Raw genomic sequence first — 22,500 nt, forward strand, 5'->3', positions numbered from 1 at the left:
AAAATTCACATAGAAATGTGACTTCTTTGAAAGCAAGTCTAAGAAGCAGTAGAAGTGTTCTATGTGAGCTATTTGCATGCTTCCCGTTCTTAAGTTTCGTTTTTTGCGTCTTTTACTTTCAGTTTTGTACACCAGCTTCAAACAGCTGAAAATACAACATTTTGGGTTATTGAAAATATATTTAACAGCGGTTTAGATGGTACAATGATTCTCTACACTATGCATTGCTTATTTTGTCACATGAACTGAAATCAGGAGAACTATTAGAATTTTAGCAACCAGGAAATGGCAGAGAGATTTCTGCATATTGCACCTTTAATAAACCAAATATAGACAACACGTGAATTCTATATTCTCATCTCCTACCTCTTTTCACCACCTGTCAACCTATGTCTTCCTCCCAACTCACGTCTCTACCATTTCCCCATTTCTGTAATCTCTGCACTCGTTTTGTCCTACCCCTCTTCTGTCCTCTCTACTTCAGTGACCCTACATGCCCTTAAATCACTCTTAACATCTCCCCTTCCCCCATGGCCTTTAATCAACACACACATGTACACAGTCCCCTCCCCTCTCCTCCTCTTTCCTCTCTCACATTGTCTGTAAACAAAGCAGAGCGCATCAATGAAAAGAGGAGAGCGAGGCAGGGAAACGGGAGGAAGGAGACGCATCAAGACAGACAGGAAGAAGAAGAGAGATTCAGCTGGGGATGAGCAGCAGAAGGAAGAGAGCGAATTAGAGCGAGAGAGATTCTCTTTAAAAAGGCACTCACATCATCTCTGTCAGTGCTTCGTTCGATGTATGTCGATGTTGTCTTCTGTCGCCTTTCCCTCCCTCCCTCTCTGCCTCCCTGTCTCTCGCTCAATCTCCCCCTCTCTCTCCCCCTACCTCTCTCTGGTGCCTTTCTGCCTTCACTGCCTATTCCTGTTCTTCTCTCTCTCCTTCCCTCCCTCTCTTTTTGTTTCTCTCTCTGCATGTTACGCTATACTGCTGTGAATTTAGTGTATGGCCGCGTGTGTGTGTGTGTGAGGGAGGGAGAGAGAGAGGGAGAGAGTGAGAGAGAGGGAGAGCGTGAGAGAGAGGGAGAGCGTGAGAGAGTGAGAGAAAGAGAGAGGGAGAGAGTGAGAGAGAGAGAGGGAGAGAGGGAGATAGAGAGAGTGAGAGAGAGAGAGAGAAAGAGAGAAAGAGAGAGAGAGAGGGAGAAAAAGTACAAGGGGGAGGGGGAAAGAGAGTGAATGTTGGCAGGTGTTTGGTCGTTAGTGTGTTAGTGTATGTGACTCATGTGTGTGTGGTCATGTGTGTGTGGTAATGTGTGTGTGGTCATGTGTGTATGAGTGTATGTGTGCATGAGTGTTCACCTATAATGTAAAACATGTACAATGTGCACCAGAATGTGATTTGAAAGCACCTCTTGTGATGGAGGGCAATAATTAACTCTTCTCTAGAATGTGTGTGTGCTTCCTTGTCCCTATTTCACAGACGGCTGCCCCAGAACAGTTGTCATGTGTGTTACTAGGGCAGTTCACTGCCATGGGCTCTGAGACACAGGGAGAGAGGGGACACGGAGGAGGGAGGCTTATTTGGATGTAAGAAGAGAATAAGGAGGGAAGAAAGGAAGGAAGGAAGGAGGAGACAAGTAAAGGAGTAAAGAAGGGAGGATAAGGACAAATAGGGAGAAAGGAGGAATGGATTGATAAAGATGGACACTAGGGGGGAAAATGTATAGAGGGAGAACATCTTTCCTTGATCATCTCTCCTCTTCCTCTAATCCTTGTTAATGTAATCGCTGTGCCACAATATCAATTTAAGCCATTCATTTAGCTGACTGCCGTCTCGACCGAGCCTTGTTAAACTGTCACAGCTAGTCAGAGAGGTAAAAGCCTGCTTCATTAGACAGATCAGGAGGTGTACAAGATCTCTTACTGTCAATATAAAAACATCTTCCATCTAAAAGCGGATTGAAAGGTGATGAGGTGAAAGTGGGAGAGAAAGGGGGGTTGTTCATTCATGTCTATTTCCTCTCCTGCGTTCTCTCTCCCTTTTCTCTTCTTCGTCTAATTCTACATACTGTAGAATCTCTCCTTCTCTTCACCTCCTTTCTTGCTCTGTTCATCCCTCTCTCCCTCCAGAGTGCCCTTCACTGTCTGTTCTCCAGATGGAAACACCACAGGGGAGGGAGGGTGATGGAGAGAAAATTAAAAAGTACAGGGGGGTGAGTAAAACGGTGATGAATAAAAATAAAGGGAGCGATAGAGAGAGAGAGGTGGAAGGGGTGACAAAGACAAATATAGAGGAGTGGAAAAAAGCAGGGTGAGATGGATCCACACTAGTGCTCTGATAAAAACAGACTTAGCAGTGAGTTAGCAGTGAGTTAGCAGTGAGTTAGCAGTGAGTCAGCAGTGAGTCAGCAGTGAGTCAGCAGTGAGTTAGCAGTGAGTTAGCAGTGAGTCAGCAGTGAGTCAGCAGTGAGTTAGCAGTGAGTTAGCAGTGAGTCAGCAGTGAGTTAGCAGTGAGTCAGCAGTGAGTTAGCAGTGAGTTAGCAGTGAGTCAGCAGTGAGTTAGCAGTGAGTCAGCAGTGAGTCAGCAGTGAGTCAGCAGTGAGTTAGCAGTGAGTCAGCAGTGAGTTAGCAGTGAGTCAGCAGTGAGTTAGCAGTGAGTTAGCAGTGAGTTAGCAGTGAGTTAGCAGTGAGTCAGCAGTGAGTCAGCAGTGAGTTAGCAGTGAGTCAGCAGTGAGTTAGCAGTGAGTCAGCAGTGAGTTAGCAGTGAGTTAGCAGTGAGTCAGCAGTGAGTCAGCAGTGAGTCAGCAGTGAGTTAGCAGTGAGTTAGCAGTGAGTCAGCAGTGAGTCAGCAGTGAGTTAGCAGTGAGTTAGCAGTGAGTTAGCAGTGAGTCAGCAGTGAGTTAGCAGTGAGTCAGCAGTGAGTTAGCAGTGAGTCAGCAGTGAGTATGTAACTTCAGATATCAGACCAGTACTGTATGTAACTTCAGATATCTGACCAGTACTGTCTGTAACTTCAGATATCTGACCAGTACTGTCTGTAACTTCAGATATCTGACCAGTACTGTATGTAACTTCAGATATCTGACCAGTACTGTCTGTAACTTCAGATATCTGACCAGTACTGTATGTAACTTCAGATATCTGACCAGTACTGTATGTAACTTCAGATATCAGACCAGTACTGTATGTAACTGCAGATATCTGACCAGTACTGTATGTAACTTCAGATATCTGACCAGTACTGTCTGTAACTTCAGATATCTGACCAGTACTGTATGTAACTTCAGATATCAGTAGATCACCCAATCACAATCCATCGCACAGTAGATCACCCAATCACAATCCATCGCACAGTAGATCACCCAGTCACAATCCATCGCACAGTAGATCACCCAATCATAGTCTCTAGTGGATCACTTCCACACATACAACACAGATGAGGTTAATATACAGTATATTACCCATAGTCCCAAACACAAGTTGACACAGTACTGTAGATCACTCTAACAAAGCCCATCTTACAGCGACACAACTCACTCCAACATACCCCAAGCATATCCAGGGCAAGATCACTCAACTCACTGACTTCCAGGTAGACCTCTGAGTATGACACTGTAGAGAAAGTCTCCCCATCCTTACCTGGGAGCGTCGAAGCTGTCGTATGAGCCCACGGTGTAATGACGAAACAGTCTCTTGGCTTTCTCACTGCGGCTCTCTAAAACACACGACCACAGTGTTATCAGCATGATGCCTGCCTGCCACACTGACCAACACTGTCACTACAGTCACACGCTGCTGTTAGACTACAGCCTGAACCTCGACAGTAAACGTCTCTCTATTGAGTCTCTACATACAGTAAAACCAGCTGTGTTTACCACTGCAGCCTTAGGCCTTAGTGGTGGGCAGACACCACTACTACGACTAGTGTAGAACCTTCCTTCCCTGTCAACCCACACCGTGTTTCTGCTCCTCTAATCATTCTGAGAGTCTAGAGTGGTATTTTCCCAGTGTTACTACCTAACTGTAGACCTCCTGCTAAATGTGTTGTTTTTATGCCTGTGTGTCTGTGTGTAACAGCCAGCGCTGCCGTGTGTGTAAGTGTGTGTGTGTGTGTTTTTCTGACCAATGAGAGGGTAGAGAGAGAGGCATGCTGTGTGTGTCTGCAGGTGTGTGGTCAGGGCCTCACCTGAGCGGTTGTCCTGGCTACGGACTGCCACTTCCTCTACACAGTCTGAGGGGAACCAGCCGGTCCGTCCCTTAACCGTGCCCTCCCAGAACCCTCCCTCGCCCACACTCAGCACTGCACGAGGGGACAGGAAAGAGTGTCGCGCGTCAGAGCCATTACCTCACACAGTCAGTATACACAAAACAACATACAGGCACAAACAACGACAAGGAAATAGCCACAACATGTAAACACACACAGAGGAATGTAAACACACAAACAGGCATGCAAACCTCTCTACGTACTCACCAAGACATACATACCTGGAAATACCTTAGACTCACTCACAGACACACACATATTCATACCTGCAGACATTGAAGACAAGGACATACAAGGACCTTACACTCTCATTAAGACAGGTAGACTACATCCACAAGACAGACTCATACATACACCACTCACATCAGCAGACAGAGACCTAGCCTGGGTACCAGCATGAACATTTCATCTCCTGGGCAAATGTATCAGACTAGCACCCAGGCTAGCAAACACTTTGAACTCACATGAAAAAACACCCAGCCAGACAGTCACACAGCCATTCTCTGACACAGACACACTAAACACACACACCTTTGACTTTGTCTCCCTTGCTGAAGCTAATCTCTCTGTCTCCCTGGGCGGAGTGGGAGCGCGTGGCCACAAACACACGTCCTGGGACGGCGCTGTAGAGACGCCTCCGCTGGCCCCCTGCAGCCATAACCGTATTGCTGCTGACAGACCCCGCCCTGGCCAGAGGGGGGCAGCGTTCAGCATACAGCACATACATTACAGTACACAACCAACTCAGTGGCCTTGTGGTTAGTATCTGCCTTCACGCTACAGAAACAGGAGACAGGCTCCTGCCCTATGGGCCGTTCTGGCTCGGACAATGCTTATACTATACACAACCCTCATGCACAGGCTGCATGGCTAATTTGGACTTTTGTGAAAACCATCTATTGACGGGAGATTTGTGTGCAAATTATTAATACAGATTTCAAGTTTGGATTGGGTGCCATGTTAGAGTCACAGCAGAGAGGGACAACTGACACTGCTGTAGATGGAGAGAGAGCACGCTACAATGAGAACCATAGTCAATCTTACCCTCCTGCTCCTCCTCCTGCTCCCCCTCCTTCTCCTCCCCCTCCTTCTCCTCCCCCTCCGCCTCCTCCCTGCCTCCGACTCTGCCGACTCCTGTCCTCCTTATCCCCCGCTCTCCCTCGGGACGGGGAGCGAGTCCGCGCCCCACGGGGACTACTGGAGCTACGCATGGTACCTGAATGCTTATAGCCCTGAGAGAGCGAAAGAGAGAGACACAGAGAGAGAGAGAGAGAGACACAGAGAGACAGAGAGAGAGAGAGACAGAAAGAGACAGAGAGAGAGAGACACAGAGAGACAGAGAGAGAGAGAGACAGAAAGAGACAGAGAGAGAGAGACACAGAGAGACAGAGAGAGAGAGAGACAGAAAGAGACAGAGAGAGAGACAGAGAGAGAGAGACAGAAAGAGACAGAGAGAGAGACAGAGAGAGAGAGACAGAAAGAGACAGAAAGAGACAGAGAGAGAGAGACACAGAGAGACAGAGAGAGAGAGAGACAGAAAGAGACAGAGAGAGAGACAGAGAGAGAGAGACAGAAAGAGACAGAGAGAGAGACAGAGAGAGAGAGAGACAGAAAGAGACAGAGAGAGAGAGAGAGACAGAAAGAGACAGAGAGAGAGAGAGACAGAAAGAGACAGAGAGAGAGAGAGAGAGAGACAGAGAGAGAGAGAGACAGAAAGAGACAGAGAGAGAGAGAGACAGAAAGAGACAGAAAGAGACAGAGAGAGAGAGAGAGAGAGACAGAGAGAGACAGAGAGAGAGAGAGAGATGAAGGGGCAACACCGGTTCAGTGGTCTGTACTACAGTATATTGGTGATTTACTACAGTATATTGGTGATTTACTACAGTATATTGGTGATTTACTACAGTATATTGGTGATATGCTACAGTATATTGGTGTTGTACTACAGTATATTGGTGATGTACTACAGTATATTGGTGATGTACTACAGTATATTGGTGTTGTACTACAGTATATTGGTGATGTACTACAGTATATTGGTGATTTACTACAGTATATTGGTGATGTACTACAGTATATTGGTGATGTACTACAGTATATTGGTGATGTACTACAATATATTGGTGATGTACTACAGTATATTGGTGATGTACTACAGTATGTTGCTGCGTTCCCTCTGACTTCAAAATGGCCCAAGTCGCTCCCCTCCTCAAGAAACCAACTCTCGACTCATCTGACGTCAAAAGCATCCCTTCTTTCCTTTCTTTCCAAAACACTTGAGCATGCTGTTTCTGATCAACCCTCTCGGTATCTCCTTCAGGACGATCTTCTGGACCCTAACCAGTCAGGCTTCAAGACGGGTCACTCAACTGAGACTGCTCTTCTGTGTGTCACGGAGGCTCTCCGCACTGCCAACGCTGACTCTCTCTCCTCTGTTCTCATCCTCCTAGATCTATCCGCTGCCTTCGACATCAGATCCTCCTCTCAGGGCTGGGAGTCTCAGGTTCTGCACACTCTTAGATGCTCAAACCCTACACAGGTCGCTCCTACCAGGTGACATGGAGAGGAGCTGTGTCTGCACCACGTACTCCCACTATTGGTGTCCCCCAGGGCAAAGTTCTAGGCCCTCTCCTCTTCTCTCTATACACCAAGTCACTCAGCTCCATCATATCATCACATGGTCTCCCCTATCATTGCTATGCAGATGACACTCAACTACTTTCCTCCTTCCCCCCTTCTGAAACTCAGGTGGCGACACGCATCTCTGCGTGCCTGGCAGATATCTGAACTTGGATGTCGGCTCACCACCTCAAGCTTAACCCCGACAAGACAGAGCTGCTCTTCCTCCCGGGGAAGGCCTGTCCGCTCTCCATCACGGTTGACAACTCCACAGTGTCCCCCTCCCAGAGTGCAAAGAACCTTGACGTGACTCTGGACAACACCCTGTCGTTCTCTGCAAACATTAAAGCAGTGACTCGCTCCTGCAGGTTCATGCTCTACAACATTACGACCCGACCTCACACAGGAAGCGGAGCAGGTTCTAATCCAGGCACTCTCCCGTCTGGACTACTGCAACTCTCAGTTGGCTGGGCTCCCCGCTTGTGCCATCAAACCACTGCAATTTATCCAGAATGCTGCAGCCGGCCTAGATTTCAACCTTCCCAAGTTCTCCCATGTCACTCCGCTCCTCCGTACACTCCACTGGCTCCCATCCAAAGCTCCCATCCATTACAAGACCATGGTGCTTACCTATGGAGCAGCAAGAGGAAGTGCCCCTCCCTACCTTCAGGCTATGCTCAACCCCTACACCCCAACCCGAGTACTCCGTTCTGCCACCTCAGGTCTCATGGAACCCCTCCCCGTATTCTATCTCTGACTACTGATAGCTACTTTACTGAGGAAAAATGTACACTCTATGTCTTGTACTACAGTATATTGGTGATGTACTACAGTATATTGGTGATGTACTACAGTATATTGCTGATGTACTACAGTATATTGGTGTTGTACTACAGTATATTGGTGTTGTACTACAGTATATTGGTGATGTACTACAGTATATTGGTGATTTACTACAGTATATTGGTGATGTACTGCAGTATATTGGTGATTTACTACAGTATATTGGTAATGTACTACAGTATATTAGTGATGTACTACATAGCTACATTACATGATACATGATGTGAAACAGTACAGTAATTCTCCCAGACTAGGTGTCCAGGTGCTAGGTTCCTTCCTCTACCTGTACAGACACAATGTTGGAGCCTGGTGTATTGGGCAGTGCCATCCAGTCAGGCAGGTTCATACTGTTATCACTGTTGGCACGCAGGAAGGGGTGAGGGTGGGGCAGCGCCAGGGTGCGCGGCGCACTCTCTCGCCTCTGAGGGGCGTATTTGGGAGACTCAAGAAAAGGTACTGAGAGAGTGTGAGAAGGAGAGAGAAAGACAGAGAGGTATAAACTAGTCATGTTTAGTTCACTTGCAGCACTCATTCAGATAGCAGGGACAGGAAATATCCCAGTATGATTGGCACACATACAAAATAATGTAATAAATATTATGTGTGTACGCACAACATTGTTTTTAAAGAAACATGTGAATGCCGAACCACTCTCACATACTGTCACATACGTTCATAGAGCATAAACTCCTAGACACAGCCACAGGTCAGAACGTACCTACATATGTGTCCCGGTGGTTTTTGATAATCTCTCCTAGCTCAAAATGGCCGGACATGACAGCCACCTGAAACACACACGCTAGCAGTGTAAGGAACAGTTCTCACAGCACCCTCCACACACACAGTATGCACATATTCCTTGTCTCGGCTGGCCTTTTGTAAGGAGCACAGAGTACGAGAACCCAGCTCAAGGGGTCAGGCAGAATTCTCCCACCTTGGACCCTCGTACACGTCACAGAATAATATCACTAACACTGGTACATCTCATCCAATAGCATTTTCTGCTTTAGTAACTTCATCACACACAACCCCATCTAAGCAATGTACATACAAATACATCATTCCATTAGCCCAGCCATGTATTGTATAATCACCTGAAATGGGTTCTGCCCACTCTTATTCTTTGTGTCTTTATTGGCTCCCCTGTAAAGTAGAATTCGTGCACAGCTGTCCTGTATGGACAAAATACATGTCAATCAATTAGCAGCAAATAACTGTAATACTGGATTACAAAACTACAAAGTCATCTTTATTTGATGTTTGTTTATGACACTACTAGAGAGCACTACCTTGTTGTATAAAGCACAAACGTGCAAGGCAGTGTTTCCTGAGGCATTCTGGGAAGTGGAGTCTGCCCCGTAAAAAAGAAGGTGCTCCAGATGCTGGGCATTGCCATTCTGACAGGCCTGGGATCAGAGCAGAGTGAGCACAGAGCGGGAGGGAGAGAGAGAGGTGGGGGGACAGAGAGCGAGAAAGGTAGGGAGAGATTGAGAGATGGGGGGTAAAGAGAGTGAGAGAGAGAGAGAGAGAGAGAGAGAGAGAGAGAGAGGGGTGGGGAGAGGGGGATGACAGGCGATCAGAAGTAAAGAAAAGAGAAATGAATGAAGAGGGAGATGGTGAAAGATAGAGATCAAGGAAATAAAGAGTGGAGAAAGAGAGAGGGGGTTATACATTGTCAAAAAGAGAGCGCGAAACAGGAACAACACACACATCAGAAAACAGCGAGAATACACACTTACCGAGCCACTCACACATAGATACGCACATAGATACGCACATAGATACACACATAGATACGCACATAGATACACAACGACAACGCTCAACGACAACAGCACAAATACACACAGACATAGTGATGAAAGGATGGAAAGAATGTTGAAATGGAGGGGAAGTTAGTACAGTACCTGTGTGTCTCCAGGGTTCTATCTGCTGTCCTCTTCATACCTGAGCTATGGAGTGACAGGGAGATGAGAGACGGGCCTCATCATGGGTTAGAGGGTACAGGGAGATGAGAGACGGGCCTCATCATGGGTTAGAGGGTACAGGGAGATGAGAGACGGGCCTCATCATGGGTTAGAGGGTACAGGGAGATGAGAGACGGGCCTCATCATGGGTTAGAGGGTACAGGGAGATGAGAGACGGGCCTCATCATGGGTTAGAGGGTACAGGGAGATGAGAGACGGGCCTCATCATGGGTTAGGGGGTACAGGGAGATGAGAGACGGGCCTCATCATGGGTTAGAGGGTACAGGGAGATGAGAGACGGGCCTCATCATGGGTTAGAGGGTACAGGGAGATGAGAGACGGGCCTCATCATGGGTTAGAGGGTACAGGGAGATGAGAGACGGGCCTCATCATGGGTTAGAGGGTACAGGGAGATGAGAGACGGGCCTCATCATGGGTTAGAGGGTACAGGGAGATGAGAGACGGGCCTCATCATGGGTTAGGGGGTACAGGGAGATGAGAGACGGGCCTCATCATGGGTTAGAGGGTACAGGGAGATGAGAGACAGCCTCATCATGGGTTAGGGGGTACAGGGAGATGAGAGACGGGCCTCATCATGGGTTAGAGGGTACAGGGAGATGAGAGACGGGCCTCATCATGGGTTAGAGGGTACAGGGAGATGAGAGACAGCCTCATCATGGGTTAGGGGGTACAGGGAGATGAGAGACGGGCCTCATCATGGGTTAGGGTGTACAGGGAGATGAGAGACGGGCCTCATCATGGGTTAGAGGGTACAGGGAGATGAGAGACGGCCTCATCATGGGTTAGGGGGTACAGGGAGATGAGAGACGGGCCTCATCATGGGTTAGGGGGTACAGGGAGATGAGAGACGGGCCTCATCATGGGTTAGAGGGTACAGGGAGATGAGAGACGGGCCTCATCATGGGTTAGAGGGTACAGGGAGATGAGAGACGGGCCTCATCATGGGTTAGAGGGTACAGGGAGATGAGAGACTGGCCTCATCATGGGTTAGAGGGTACAGGGAGATGAGAGACGGGCCTCATCATGGGTTAGAGGGTACAGGGAGATGAGAGACGGGCCTCATCATGGGTTAGAGGGTAGAGGGAGATGAGAGACGGGCCTCATCATGGGTTAGAGGGTACAGGGAGATGAGAGATGGCCCTCATCATGGGTTAGAGGGTAGAGGGAGATGAGAGACGGGCCTCATCATGGGTTAGAGGGTACAGGGAGATGAGAGACTGGCCTCATCATGGGTTAGAGGGTACAGGGAGATGAGAGACGGGCCTCATCATGGGTTAGAGGGTACAGGGAGATGAGAGACGGGCCTCATCATGGGTTAGAGGGTACAGGGAGATGAGAGACGGGCCTCATCATGGGTTAGAGGGTACAGGGCGATGAGAGACGGGCCTCATCATGGGTTAGGGGGTACAGGGAGATGAGAGACTGGCCTCATCATGGGTTAGAGGGTACAGGGAGATGAGAGACGGGCCTCATCATGGGTTAGAGGGTAGAGGGAGATGAGAGACGGGCCTCATCATGGGTTAGAGGGTACAGTGAGATGAGAGACGGGCCTCATCATGGGTTAGAGGGTACAGGGAGATGAGAGACGGGCCTCATCATGGGTTAGAGGGTACAGGGAGATGAGAGACGGGCCTCATCATGGGTTAGAGGGTACAGGGAGATGAGAGACGGGCCTCATCATGGGTTAGAGGGTAGAGGGAGATGAGAGACTGGCCTCATCATGGGTTAGAGGGTACAGGGAGATGAGAGACGGGCCTCATCATGGGTTAGAGGGTACAGGGAGGTGAGAGACGGGCCTCATCATGGATTAGAGGGTACAGGGAGATGAGAGACGGGCCTCATCATGGGTTAGAGGGTACAGGGAGATGAGAGACGGGCCTCATCATGGGTTAGAGGGTACAGGGAGATGAGAGACGGGCCTCATCATGGGTTAGAGGGTACAGGGAGATGAGAGACGGGCCTCATCATGGGTTAGAGGGTACAGGGAGATGAGAGACGGCCTCATCATGGGTTAGGGGGTACAGGGAGATGAGAGACGGGCCTCATCATGGGTTAGAGGGTACAGGGAGATGAGAGACGGGCCTCATCATGGGTTAGAGGGTACAGGGAGATGAGAGACGGGCCTCATCATGGGTTAGAGGGTACAGGGAGATGAGAGACGGGCCTCATCATGGGTTAGAGGGTACAGGGAGATGAGAGACGGGCCTCATCATGGGTTAGAGGGTACAGGGAGATGAGAGACGGGCCTCATCATGGGTTAGAGGGTACAGGGGGGTGAGAGACGGGCCTCATCATGGGTTAGAGGGTACAGGGAGATGAGAGACGGGCCTCATCATGGGTTAGAGGGTACAGGGGGGTGAGAGACGGGCCTCATCATGGGTTAGAGGGTACAGGGAGATGAGAGACGGGCCTCATCATGGGTTAGAGGGTATAGGGAGATGAGAGACGGGCCTCATCATGGGTTAGAGGGTACAGGGAGATGAGAGACGGGCCTCATCATGGGTTAGAGGGTACAGGGGGGTGAGAGACGGGCCTCATCATGGGTTAGAGGGTACAGGGAGATGAGAGACGGGCCTCATCATGGGTTAGAGGGTACAGGGGGGTGAGAGACGGGCCTCATCATGGGTTAGAGGGGTACAGGGGGGTGAGTAGCAGGAGAGACACATCAGGGTAAGGGAGGCGTACCATGACATGAATGGATAACATAAATATAGAGATGACATTTACACACTGACATTAACACAAATACACACACACACACACACAAACCTATATATACACAAGCACAGTGAAACGCTAATGGACACTTGAACACAGACTAAACCCCACAGAAAAAAACACACACAAACACACACCTACACCTCAACCTACCTGGTGTGTCTCATCCCAGCCGTTCTCGTCCCTGACGGCCAGCTTGGCGCGGTGGTGGAGCAGGGTCTCACAGCAGGAGGTGTCTCCCCCTGTCAGCACAGTGTGGTAGAGCGGAGTCAGCCCCCGCCGGTCCTTATAGTCCGGAGACGCACCCAGAGACAGCAAGGTCTATAGGGACACACCAGGTAGACACACATACATACACTCTAAGAGAAAAGGTGCTATCTAGAACCTAAAAGGTTTCTTCGGCTGTCACCGTAGGAGAACCCTCTAAATAACCCTTTTTAGTTACATATTTTATAGTGATATTCAACGAATCGTTTAATACACTCTTAGAAAAAAGGGTTCCAAAAGGGTTTTTCGGCTGTCCCCATAGGAGAACCCTTTTTAGTTCCAGGTAGAACCCTTTTGGTTCCAGGTAGAGCCCTTTTGAGTTCCTTGTAGCACCCTTTCCACAGAGTGTTCTACATGGAACCCAAAAGAGTTCCACCTGGAACCAAAAAGAGTTCTCCTATGGGGACAGCCGAAAAACCATTTGGAACCCTTTTTTCTAAGAGTGTATTAAACGATTAGTTGAATATCACTATAAAATATGTGATATCATTATAAGAACATCATGACCGTATCTCAATACAAGACACTTTGCACAGTGGGTCCATACATGCTCCTTTAATCCATAGATGTGAGTGCAAGGAGGTGTGTGTGTGTTTACCAGCAAGGCTGTGTGGCAGTGGCTGCGGACAGCCTTGTGTAGAGGTGTGAGTCCGTCCTTGGACCTGAAATCAAGATGAGCCCCTCCCAGCACCAGCCCCCGTATGGCCTCCCCTCCCCCCGGCTCACACTGCACCGCCAACGTCAGGGGGGTTTCTACAGAGGAGAAAGAGAGATGGAGCAATGGAGGGACGGAGGGGTTCATATATTTAATCAGACAGACAGGAGTGGGGCCATGGAGTTATGACATGAACATCACAGCATCATGTCACTCTAGTCTACTGTAGTAGTACGGTATCTCTTATCTGATAGTGGCAGACGTAGAGCTCTCTGCTGCCCCCTGGTGTTGCCAGATGGCAGTGCACTTCACACTCCCAGCGACAGCAGGCTCTGTTGTGTGAGAGGACTGTTGCAGCACACCCAAAACTGCAAACAGTAGCTGCCTGTCTCCCACCTCGTTATATTATCTGGCTCTTAAATGAGACTCAAACTAACTGTCTACTTTGCTTATTATAATCATCTTTAATAAAGTGTTAGATAGATAGAGCTTTGGGTAAGTGTGATTCAGAGTTATAGAGAGTATTGGGGGTTTTCAGGTCGAGGTTACAGAGGACAGCCATTAGCCATAGCTCCCACAGCTATCTTGGCTGTTAGCTAATTCAACTTGGATATGAACAGTTTGCTAGCTAGATGACAGGTTGTATGGCTGAAGGGTCTGGAAATGATCTCTAGGATGCTAAATATACAGTGGCCATATGCCCCACAAATGTTATGGGTCACTAAAAATGATTTCTTAGGGGGTCAAGGTATCAGGGACTGAGTGTAGTCTGGCCCAGGAGTGTGAAGGTGAACGGAAAGGCTCTGGAGCAATGAACCGCCCTTGCTGTCTCTGCCTGGCCGGTTCCCCTCTCTCCACTGGGATTCTCTGTCTCTAACCCTATTACAGCGGTTGGCTTACTGGTGCTCTTCCATGCCGTCCCTAGGAGGGGTGCGTCACTTGAGTGGGATGAGTCACTGGCGTGATCTTCCTGTCTGGGTTGGCGCCCCCCCTTGGTTTGTGCCGTGGCAGAGATCTTTGTGGGCTATACTCGGCCTTGTCTCAGGATGGTAAGTAGGTGGTTGAAGATATCCCTCTAGTGGTGTGGGGGCTGTGCTTTGGCAAAGCGGGTGGGGTTATGTCCTGCCTGTTTGGCCCTGTCCGGGGGTATCATCGGATGGGGCCACAGTGTCTCCTGACCCCTCCTGTCTCAGCCTCCAGTATTTATTCTGCAGTAGTTTATGTGTCGGGGGGCTAGGGTCAGTCTGTTATATCTGGAGTACTTCTCCTGTCTTATCCGGTGTCCTGTGTGAATTTAAGTATGCTCTCTCTAATTCTCTCTTTCTTTCTTTCTCTCTCTCGGAGGACCTAAGCCCTAGGACCATGCCTCAGGACTACCTGGCATGATGACTCCTTGCTGTCCCCAGTCCACCTGGCCATGCTGCTGCTCCAATTTCAACTGTTCTGCCTGCGGCTATGGAAATCTGACCTGTTCACCGGACGTGCTACCTGTCCCAGACCTGCTGTTTTCAACTCCCTAGAGACAGCAGGAGCGGTAGAGATACTCTTAATGATCGGCTATGAAAAGCCAACTGACATTTACTACTGAGGTGCTGACCTGTTGCACCCTCGACAACCACGGTGATTATTATTATTTGACCATGCTGGTCATTTATGAACATTTGAACATTTTGGCCATGTTCTGTTATAATCTCCACCCGGCACTTGCCACCCCTCATAGCCTTTCTAGGGAGTTTTTCCTAGCCACCGCGCTTCTACACCTGCATTGCTTGCTGTTTGGGGTTTTAGGCTGGGTTTCTGTACAGCACTTTGAGATATCAGCTGATGTAAGAAGGGCTATATAAATAAATTTGATTCGACTACATAGACAGACAGACACACAGACAGACAGACAGACGGACTAAATGGCTGATTGGTGCTAACTGACTGAGGAGAGGTCACAGGTCACCCTGGCAGCGGACAGCATCTGACAGCATCTCACCTCCCGTGTCAGGGTCCTGGTAGTTGGGGTCAAGCCCTTTGTCCAAGAACTTGGCCATCTTGTCCACAGAGCCACTTTGGATGTAGTCCATGAACTTCTTCAGACTGGCCTATGAGAGGCATGAGGGGATAGAGAGAGATGAGGGGACTCCACTCCTACAAATAAAGGTCTATCCACAACCTAAAAGTGTTCTTTGGCTGTCCCCATAGGAGAACCCTTTGAAGAACCCTTTTTGGTTCAAGGGTTCTACCTGGAACCAAGAAGGGTTCTCCAATAGGGAAAGCCGAAGAACCATTTGGAACACTTTTTTCTAAGAGTGTGCCAGCACTGCGTTCCACAGAGAGCAGAGTTGACACATTAATACTGGAGTTGTCTGCCACACAAAGCACAGCACAGCTAACAGTGGAGGGCTGCCCCAAGGGCCTGTAACTGCAGACAGACAGTGTGCAGTCCCACTCACACACACACACACACACACGTGAGTGCACACACAGACACACAAGGCGTGTACACACACTGACACGCAAAGAGTGCACACACCCACGCATAAGTATGCACACACATACACACCCACACCTTCATACTGCACCAATGCATGCTACACACACTTACACCCACAATTCACATTGTGCCACACCCTTTGAAACAGACAACCAGTACCTTAGTGTGCAGTTTAGCCAGCTGTTTCTCATCTAGATTGGTCTGTTTGTACACTCTGGTCTTGTAACGAAACTAGAGAGAGCGAGAGAGAGAGCGAGAGAGAGAGAGAGAGAGAGAGAGAGAGAGAGAGAGAGAGAGAGAGAGAGAGAGAGAGAGAGAGAGAGAGAGAGAGAGAAAGAGAGAGAGAGAGATAATCCTGACTGGAAGAACTTTTGTCCTCAATTCTCTCAGCTTTTGGCCTAGATCCACATGATGGAGCCTGCAGATGTATTGCAAAATGATGCTTTATCTAGTTTACCCATAACTTCCATCCTCCTCTTCCTCCTCTCTCAACGAAAAAAGAAAAAAAGAAAGAAACCGCACAGATTTACACTAGTTTCCAGCCACAGAGTGAGAGCAACCTTACAGAGTAACCCACAGAATGAGAGTAACCTTACAGAGTAACCGTACAGAGTAACTCACAGAGTAACCTTACAGAGTAACCTTACAGAGTAACCCACAGAGTAATCTTACAGAGTAACCTTACAGAGTAACCCACAGAGTAACCGTACAGAGTAACCTTACCGAGTAACCCACAGAGTAACCGTACAGAGTAACCTTACAGAGTAACCTTACAGAGTAACCTTACAGAGTAACCCACAGAGTAACCCACAGAGTAACCGCACAGAGTAACCTTACAGAGTAACCCACAGAGTAACCGTACAGAGTAACCGTACAGAGTAACTCACAGAGTAACCTACAGAGTAACCGTACAGAGTAACCGTACAGAGTAACCCACAGAGTAACCGTACAGAGTAACTCACAGAGTAACCTACAGAGTAACCGTACAGAGTAACTCACAGAGTAACCTACAGAGTAACCGTACAGAGTAACCGTACAGAGTAACTCACAGAGTAACCTACAGAGTACCCGTACAGAGTAACCTACAGAGTAACCGTACAGAGTAACCCACAGAGTAACCGTACAGAGTAACTCACAGAGTAACCTACAGAGTAACCGTACAGAGTAACTCACAGAGTAACCTACAGAGTAACCGTACAGAGTAACCGTACAGAGTAACCCACAGAGTAACCGTACAGAGTAACTCACAGAGTAACCGTACAGAGTAACCCACAGAGTAACCGTACAGAGTAACCCACAGAGTAACCGTACAGAGTAACTCACAGAGTAACCTACAGAGTAACCGTACAGAGTAACTCACAGAGTAACCGTACAGAGTAACCTTACAGAGTAACCGTACAGAGTAACCTTACAGAGTAACTCACAGAGTAACCGTACAGAGTAACTCACAGAGTAACCTACAGAGTAACCGTACAGAGTAACCGTACAGAGTAACCCACAGAGTAACCGTACAGAGTAACCTTACAGAGTAACCGTACAGAGTAACCTTACAGAGTAACTCACAGAGTAACCGTACAGAGTAACCCACAGAGTAACCGTACAGAGTAACCTACAGAGTAACCTTACAGAGTAACCCACAGAGTAACCGTACAGAGTAACCGTACAGAGTAACCCACAGAGTAACCGTACAGAGTAACCGTATAGAGTAACCGTACAGAGTAACCCACAGAGTAACCGTACAGAGTAACCTTACAGAGTAACCGTACAGAGTAACCGTACAGAGTAACCCACAGAGTAACCGTACAGAGTAACCGTACAGAGTAACCTTACAGAGTAACCGTACAGAGTAACCTTACAGAGTAACCGTACAGAGTAACCGTACAGAGTAACCTTACAGAGTAACCGTACAGAGTAACCGTACAGAGTAACCCACAGAGTAACCGTGCAGAGTAACCGTACAGAGTAACTCACAGAGTAACCGTACAGAGTAACCTTACAGAGTAACCCACAGAGTAACCTTGCAGAGTAACCTTACAGAGTAACCCACAGAGTGAGAGTAAACTTACAGAGTAACCCACAGAGTGAGAGTAAACTTACAGAGTAACCCACAGAGTGAGAGTAACCTTACATAGTAACCTTACAGAGTAACCGTACAGAGTAACCCGCAGAGTGAGAGCAACCTTACAGAGTAACCCACATAGTGAGAGTAACCTTACATAGTACCCTTACAGAGTAACCCACAGAATGAGAGTAACCTTACAGAGTAACCCACAGAGTGAGAGTAACCTTACATAGTAACCTTACAGAGTAACCCACAGAATGAGAGTAACCTTACAGAGTAACCCACAGAGTGAGAGTAACCTTACATAGTAACCTTACAGAGTAACCCGCAGAGTGAACGTAACCTTACATAGTAACCTTACAGAGTAACCCACAGAGTGAGAGTAACCTTACATAGTAACCTTACAGAGTAACCCACAGAGTGAGAGTACCCTTACAGAGTAACCCGCAGAGTGAGAGTAACCTTACAGAGTAACCCACAGAGTGAGAGTACCCTTACAGAGTAACCCACAGAATGAGAGTAACCTTACAGAGTAACCCACAGAGTGAGAGTAACCTTACATAGTAACCTTACAGAGTAACCCACAGAGTGAGAGTAACCTTACATAGTAACCTTACAGAGTAACCCACAGAGTGAGAGTACCCTTACAGAGTAACCCGCAGAGTGAGAGTAACCTTACAGAGTAACCCACAGAGTGAGAGTACCCTTACAGAGTAACCCACAGAGTGAGAGTACCCTTACAGAGTAACCCGCAGAGTGAGAGTAACCTTACAGAGTAACCCACAGAGTGAGAGTAACCTTACAGAGTAACCCACAGAGTGAGAGTACCCTTACAGAGTAACCCGCAGAGTGAGAGTAACCTTACAGAGTAACCCACAGAGTGAGAGTAACCTTACAGAGTAACCCGCAGAGTGAGCGTAACCTTACAGAGTAACCCACAGAGTGAGAGTACCCTTACAGAGTAACCCGCAGAGTGAGAGTAACCTTACAGAGTAACCCACAGAGTGAGAGTACCCTTACAGAGTAACCCGCAGAGTGAGAGTAACCTTACAGAGTAACCCACAGAGTGAGAGTACCCTTACAGAGTAACCCGCAGAGTGAGAGTAACCTTACAGAGTAACCCGCAGAGTGAGAGTAACCTTACAGAGTAACCCGCAGAGTGAGCGTAACCTTACAGAGTAACCCACAGAGTGAGAGTACCCTTACAGAGTAACCCGCAGAGTGAGAGTAACCTTACAGAGTAACCCACAGAGTGAGAGTAACCTTACAGAGTAACCCGCAGAGTGAGCGTAACCTTACAGAGTAACCCACATAGTGAGCGTAACCTTACAGAGTAACCCGCAGAGTGAGAGTAACCTTACAGAGTAACCCACAGAGTGAGAGTAACCTTACAGAGTAACCCACAGAGTGAGAGTAACCTTACAGAGTAACCGTACAGAGTAACCTTACAGAGTAACCCACAGAGTGAGAGTAACCGTACAGAGTAACCTTACAGAGTAACCTTACAGAGTAACCCACAGAGTGAGAGTAACCTTACAGAGTAACCTTACAGAGTAACCCACAGAGTGAGAGTAACCTTACAGAGTAACCTTACAGAGTAACCCACAGAGTGAGAGTAACCTTACAGAGTAACCCACAGAGTGAGAGTAACCTTACAGAGTAACTCACAGAGTGAGAGTAACCTTACAGAGTAACTCACAGAGTGAGAGTAACCTTACAGAGTAACTCACATAGTGAGAGTAACCTTACAGAGTAACCCACAGAGTGAGAGTAACCTTACAGAGTAACCCGCAGAGTGAGAGTAACCTTACAGAGTAACCTTACAGAGTAACCCACAGAGTGAGAGTTACCTTACAGAGTTACCTTACAGAGTAACTCACATAGTGAGAGTAACCTTACAGAGTAACCTTACAGAGTAACTCACAGAGTGAGAGTAACCTTACAGAGTAACTCACATAGTGAGAGTAACCTTACAGAGTAACCCACATAGTGAGAGTAACCTTACAGAGTAACCCACAGAGTGAGAGTAACCTTACAGAGTAACTCACAGAGTGAGAGTAACCTTACAGAGTAACCCACAGAGTGAGAGTAACCTTACAGAGTAACCTGAGAGTAACCTTACAGAGTAACCCGCAGAGTGAGAGTACCCTTACAGAGTAACCCACAGAGTGAGAGTAACCTTACAGAGTAACCCACAGAGTGAGAGTAACCTTACAGTGTAACCCACAGAGTGAGAGTAACCTTACAGAGTAACCCACAGAGTGAGAGTAACCTTACAGAGTAACCCGCAGAGTGAGAGTAACCTTACAGAGTAACCCACAGAGTGAGAGTAACCTTACAGAGTAACTCACAGAGTGAGAGTAACCTTACAGAGTAACCCACAGAGTGAGAGTAACCTTACAGAGTAACTCACAGAGTGAGAGTAACCTTACAGAGTAACCCACAGAGTGAGAGTAACCTTACAGAGTAACCTTACAGAGTAACCCACAGAGTGAGAGTAACCTTACAGTGTAACCTTACATCCAGGCTGTATATACCTCCAGATATGGTACCCCCTTCTCAAAGGATTGTGGGTACTCTCTCAGCATCTTCTCCTCCTCCAGGAACTTTGCGTCATGGCCTTCGGTGGCTGGTTGGAACAAGCCGTAGTTCAACACGTCCCGCAACGAATCGGTCAGAGAACATAGCACCTGCTGCTTGGCCTTCCAAACGGTCGCATCCGGGTTGAACCGCAAACACTTCTGCAGAGGAGACGGGGAGAGAAGGGGAGAGAGAGAGGGAGAGAGAGAAGGAGAGAGAGAGGGAGAGAGAGAAGGAGAGAGAGAGGGAGGGAGAAGGAGAGAGAGTTCAATGGTGGTGCTTATAGAGAGGGGGGGTAGTTGGGGTTTAGATGAAAACACTAAAGAAGAAAAGCGAGGAAAAGGAAAGCATTGAACTATAAAGTAGAAAAGTAACAGCAACTTAACAGTCTAGACTGAGGGAAGGGTCCTGGTGCAGTATTAGTGTGTCTGTCAGAAGGTGAGAACCGCTACTCGCTGCAGTACTGCTGTTATTACCATGCTGAACCACTAGGGAGAGACATTGTGAGTCCACCACAGGGACCAGTGATGTGTATGGTTTTATACAGTAAGGAGATATGAATGGCTGATTGTACTGTCTCCTCTGACAAGTGAGCTCCTGTATGGTGAGATGAATAGAATGTTTGATTGTGCTCTATCATATAGGCACAGTTAGCATTGGAGAGAGAAGGTCCTTAATGTCCTTATATGGACAGATCCACATCTTTCTGTAGATCATGAATCAAACAGTCTTCCTCTCTTTCTCTCTCTCTCTCTGCTGTGAGTCTGGGCTGAGGCTGAGGTAGAGCAGGCCATTCCCCTGACCTTGAAGCAGCTGTGTGATTGGTCCTTCTGGAGAGCAGCTGGATCTCTCGCTTGCTGCTTCTGCATGCATGGATGTACGCTCCACGGCTCAATACATCTCAATAACGTGTTTAACTCTCTCTTTCTGTCTTAATCTCCCCCTCACTGACTGTCTCACACACTCTCTCTCTCTGTCTGGGGGGGGGGGGGGGGGGGTTGAGGGAGGGAGGGAGGGAGGGAGGGAGGGAGGGAGAGAGAGTGAGCATGGAATACTGTGCAAAGGTGTAAAATGTCTCTCTCCCTCTCTTTTATTCAGTCTGGGTTTGTGCACAGCCAACCAAATCACTATGGCAACCAGTTCATTAGTGGAGCAAGCTCCTTGTTGCCATAGAGACATCCCTGTGTTCCCTTGGAGATGGGGAACTATGGGATAAAGTGAGAGAGTGCCCGTGTCTGTGTGTATGTGTGTTTTACAGTGAGTTGGAGAACGAGAGAGGTGGAGTCAGGGGGAGGAAAGGGTTTATGTATGAGAGGGAGAGAGGGGGAGGGATATAGAGAGAGAGGGAGGGAGGGAGTGAGAGAGAAAGAGAGATGGAGAAAGAGAGATATTGAAAGGGAGAGTAAAAGAGAGAGGATGAGTAGGTGTGTCAGCATGCAATAGATTGTTTCTTACACACACGCTGACATACTGCACCAACATGTACATTCAATCACACATTAGAATTAACACTCAGTCCCATCAAAAAACACACACGCAAACAGAATGCAGGCTAGGGAAGCTAAATGTACTCTGAGATCATTGAGGAGGAGGAAACGTTTATCAATACAGCATAATGCATGAAAAATATTCCCATAATCACCATCATTATTGTTTCAATTATTATGACACTCTGTATAATAACTGTAATTCTGCCTATACATTTTTTAAATGTTTTATTAACCCATCCCCCACCCTCTTCGGAGGACATGTCTTCTTTGTTTTTTACAGCTTTTCTACTTCATATACATACATTTTACATAAAGATTTTACATATACATTTTAATTCTGCAGTTAATCTTAGGGGCATTAGAACATTTGTTTAAGACAGGAGAGGTTCTGTTCAACACCAAAGCAGGTGGGAGAAGAGGAACGGGTGGACCACTGAACAAGCAACCTGATTGGTCCATATACCTACTGATTGGTTGAAATGACTCATTGAACTCTCTCATGAGCCCTCCACTCCAGACTAACTCTTTAC

General features: G+C 47.8%; 1 protein-coding gene across 1 annotated transcript in view; it reads right to left on the reverse strand.

Moving 5' to 3' along the window:
• LOC139565489 (SH3 and multiple ankyrin repeat domains protein 1-like) overlaps positions 1 to 22,500 on the reverse strand; it is a 153,082-nt gene that overhangs the window by 75,380 nt on the left and 55,202 nt on the right. The window contains exons 3-15 of the mRNA XM_071385881.1: positions 20,438 to 20,641; positions 15,998 to 16,069; positions 15,338 to 15,446; positions 13,300 to 13,454; positions 12,588 to 12,755; positions 9,018 to 9,134; positions 8,823 to 8,900; positions 8,447 to 8,513; positions 8,012 to 8,184; positions 5,383 to 5,498; positions 4,798 to 4,952; positions 4,186 to 4,299; positions 3,639 to 3,714 (exon numbers count right to left, since the gene is read on the reverse strand). Of these exons, the coding sequence (XP_071241982.1) occupies positions 3,639 to 3,714; positions 4,186 to 4,299; positions 4,798 to 4,952; positions 5,383 to 5,498; positions 8,012 to 8,184; positions 8,447 to 8,513; positions 8,823 to 8,900; positions 9,018 to 9,134; positions 12,588 to 12,755; positions 13,300 to 13,454; positions 15,338 to 15,446; positions 15,998 to 16,069; positions 20,438 to 20,641 (1,604 nt within the window). The remainder of the gene's footprint in view (positions 1 to 3,638; positions 3,715 to 4,185; positions 4,300 to 4,797; positions 4,953 to 5,382; positions 5,499 to 8,011; positions 8,185 to 8,446; positions 8,514 to 8,822; positions 8,901 to 9,017; positions 9,135 to 12,587; positions 12,756 to 13,299; positions 13,455 to 15,337; positions 15,447 to 15,997; positions 16,070 to 20,437; positions 20,642 to 22,500) is intronic.

This window comes from Salvelinus alpinus, chromosome 36 (assembly GCF_045679555.1).
Source record: "Salvelinus alpinus chromosome 36, SLU_Salpinus.1, whole genome shotgun sequence".
Taxonomy (NCBI): domain Eukaryota; kingdom Metazoa; phylum Chordata; class Actinopteri; order Salmoniformes; family Salmonidae; genus Salvelinus; species Salvelinus alpinus.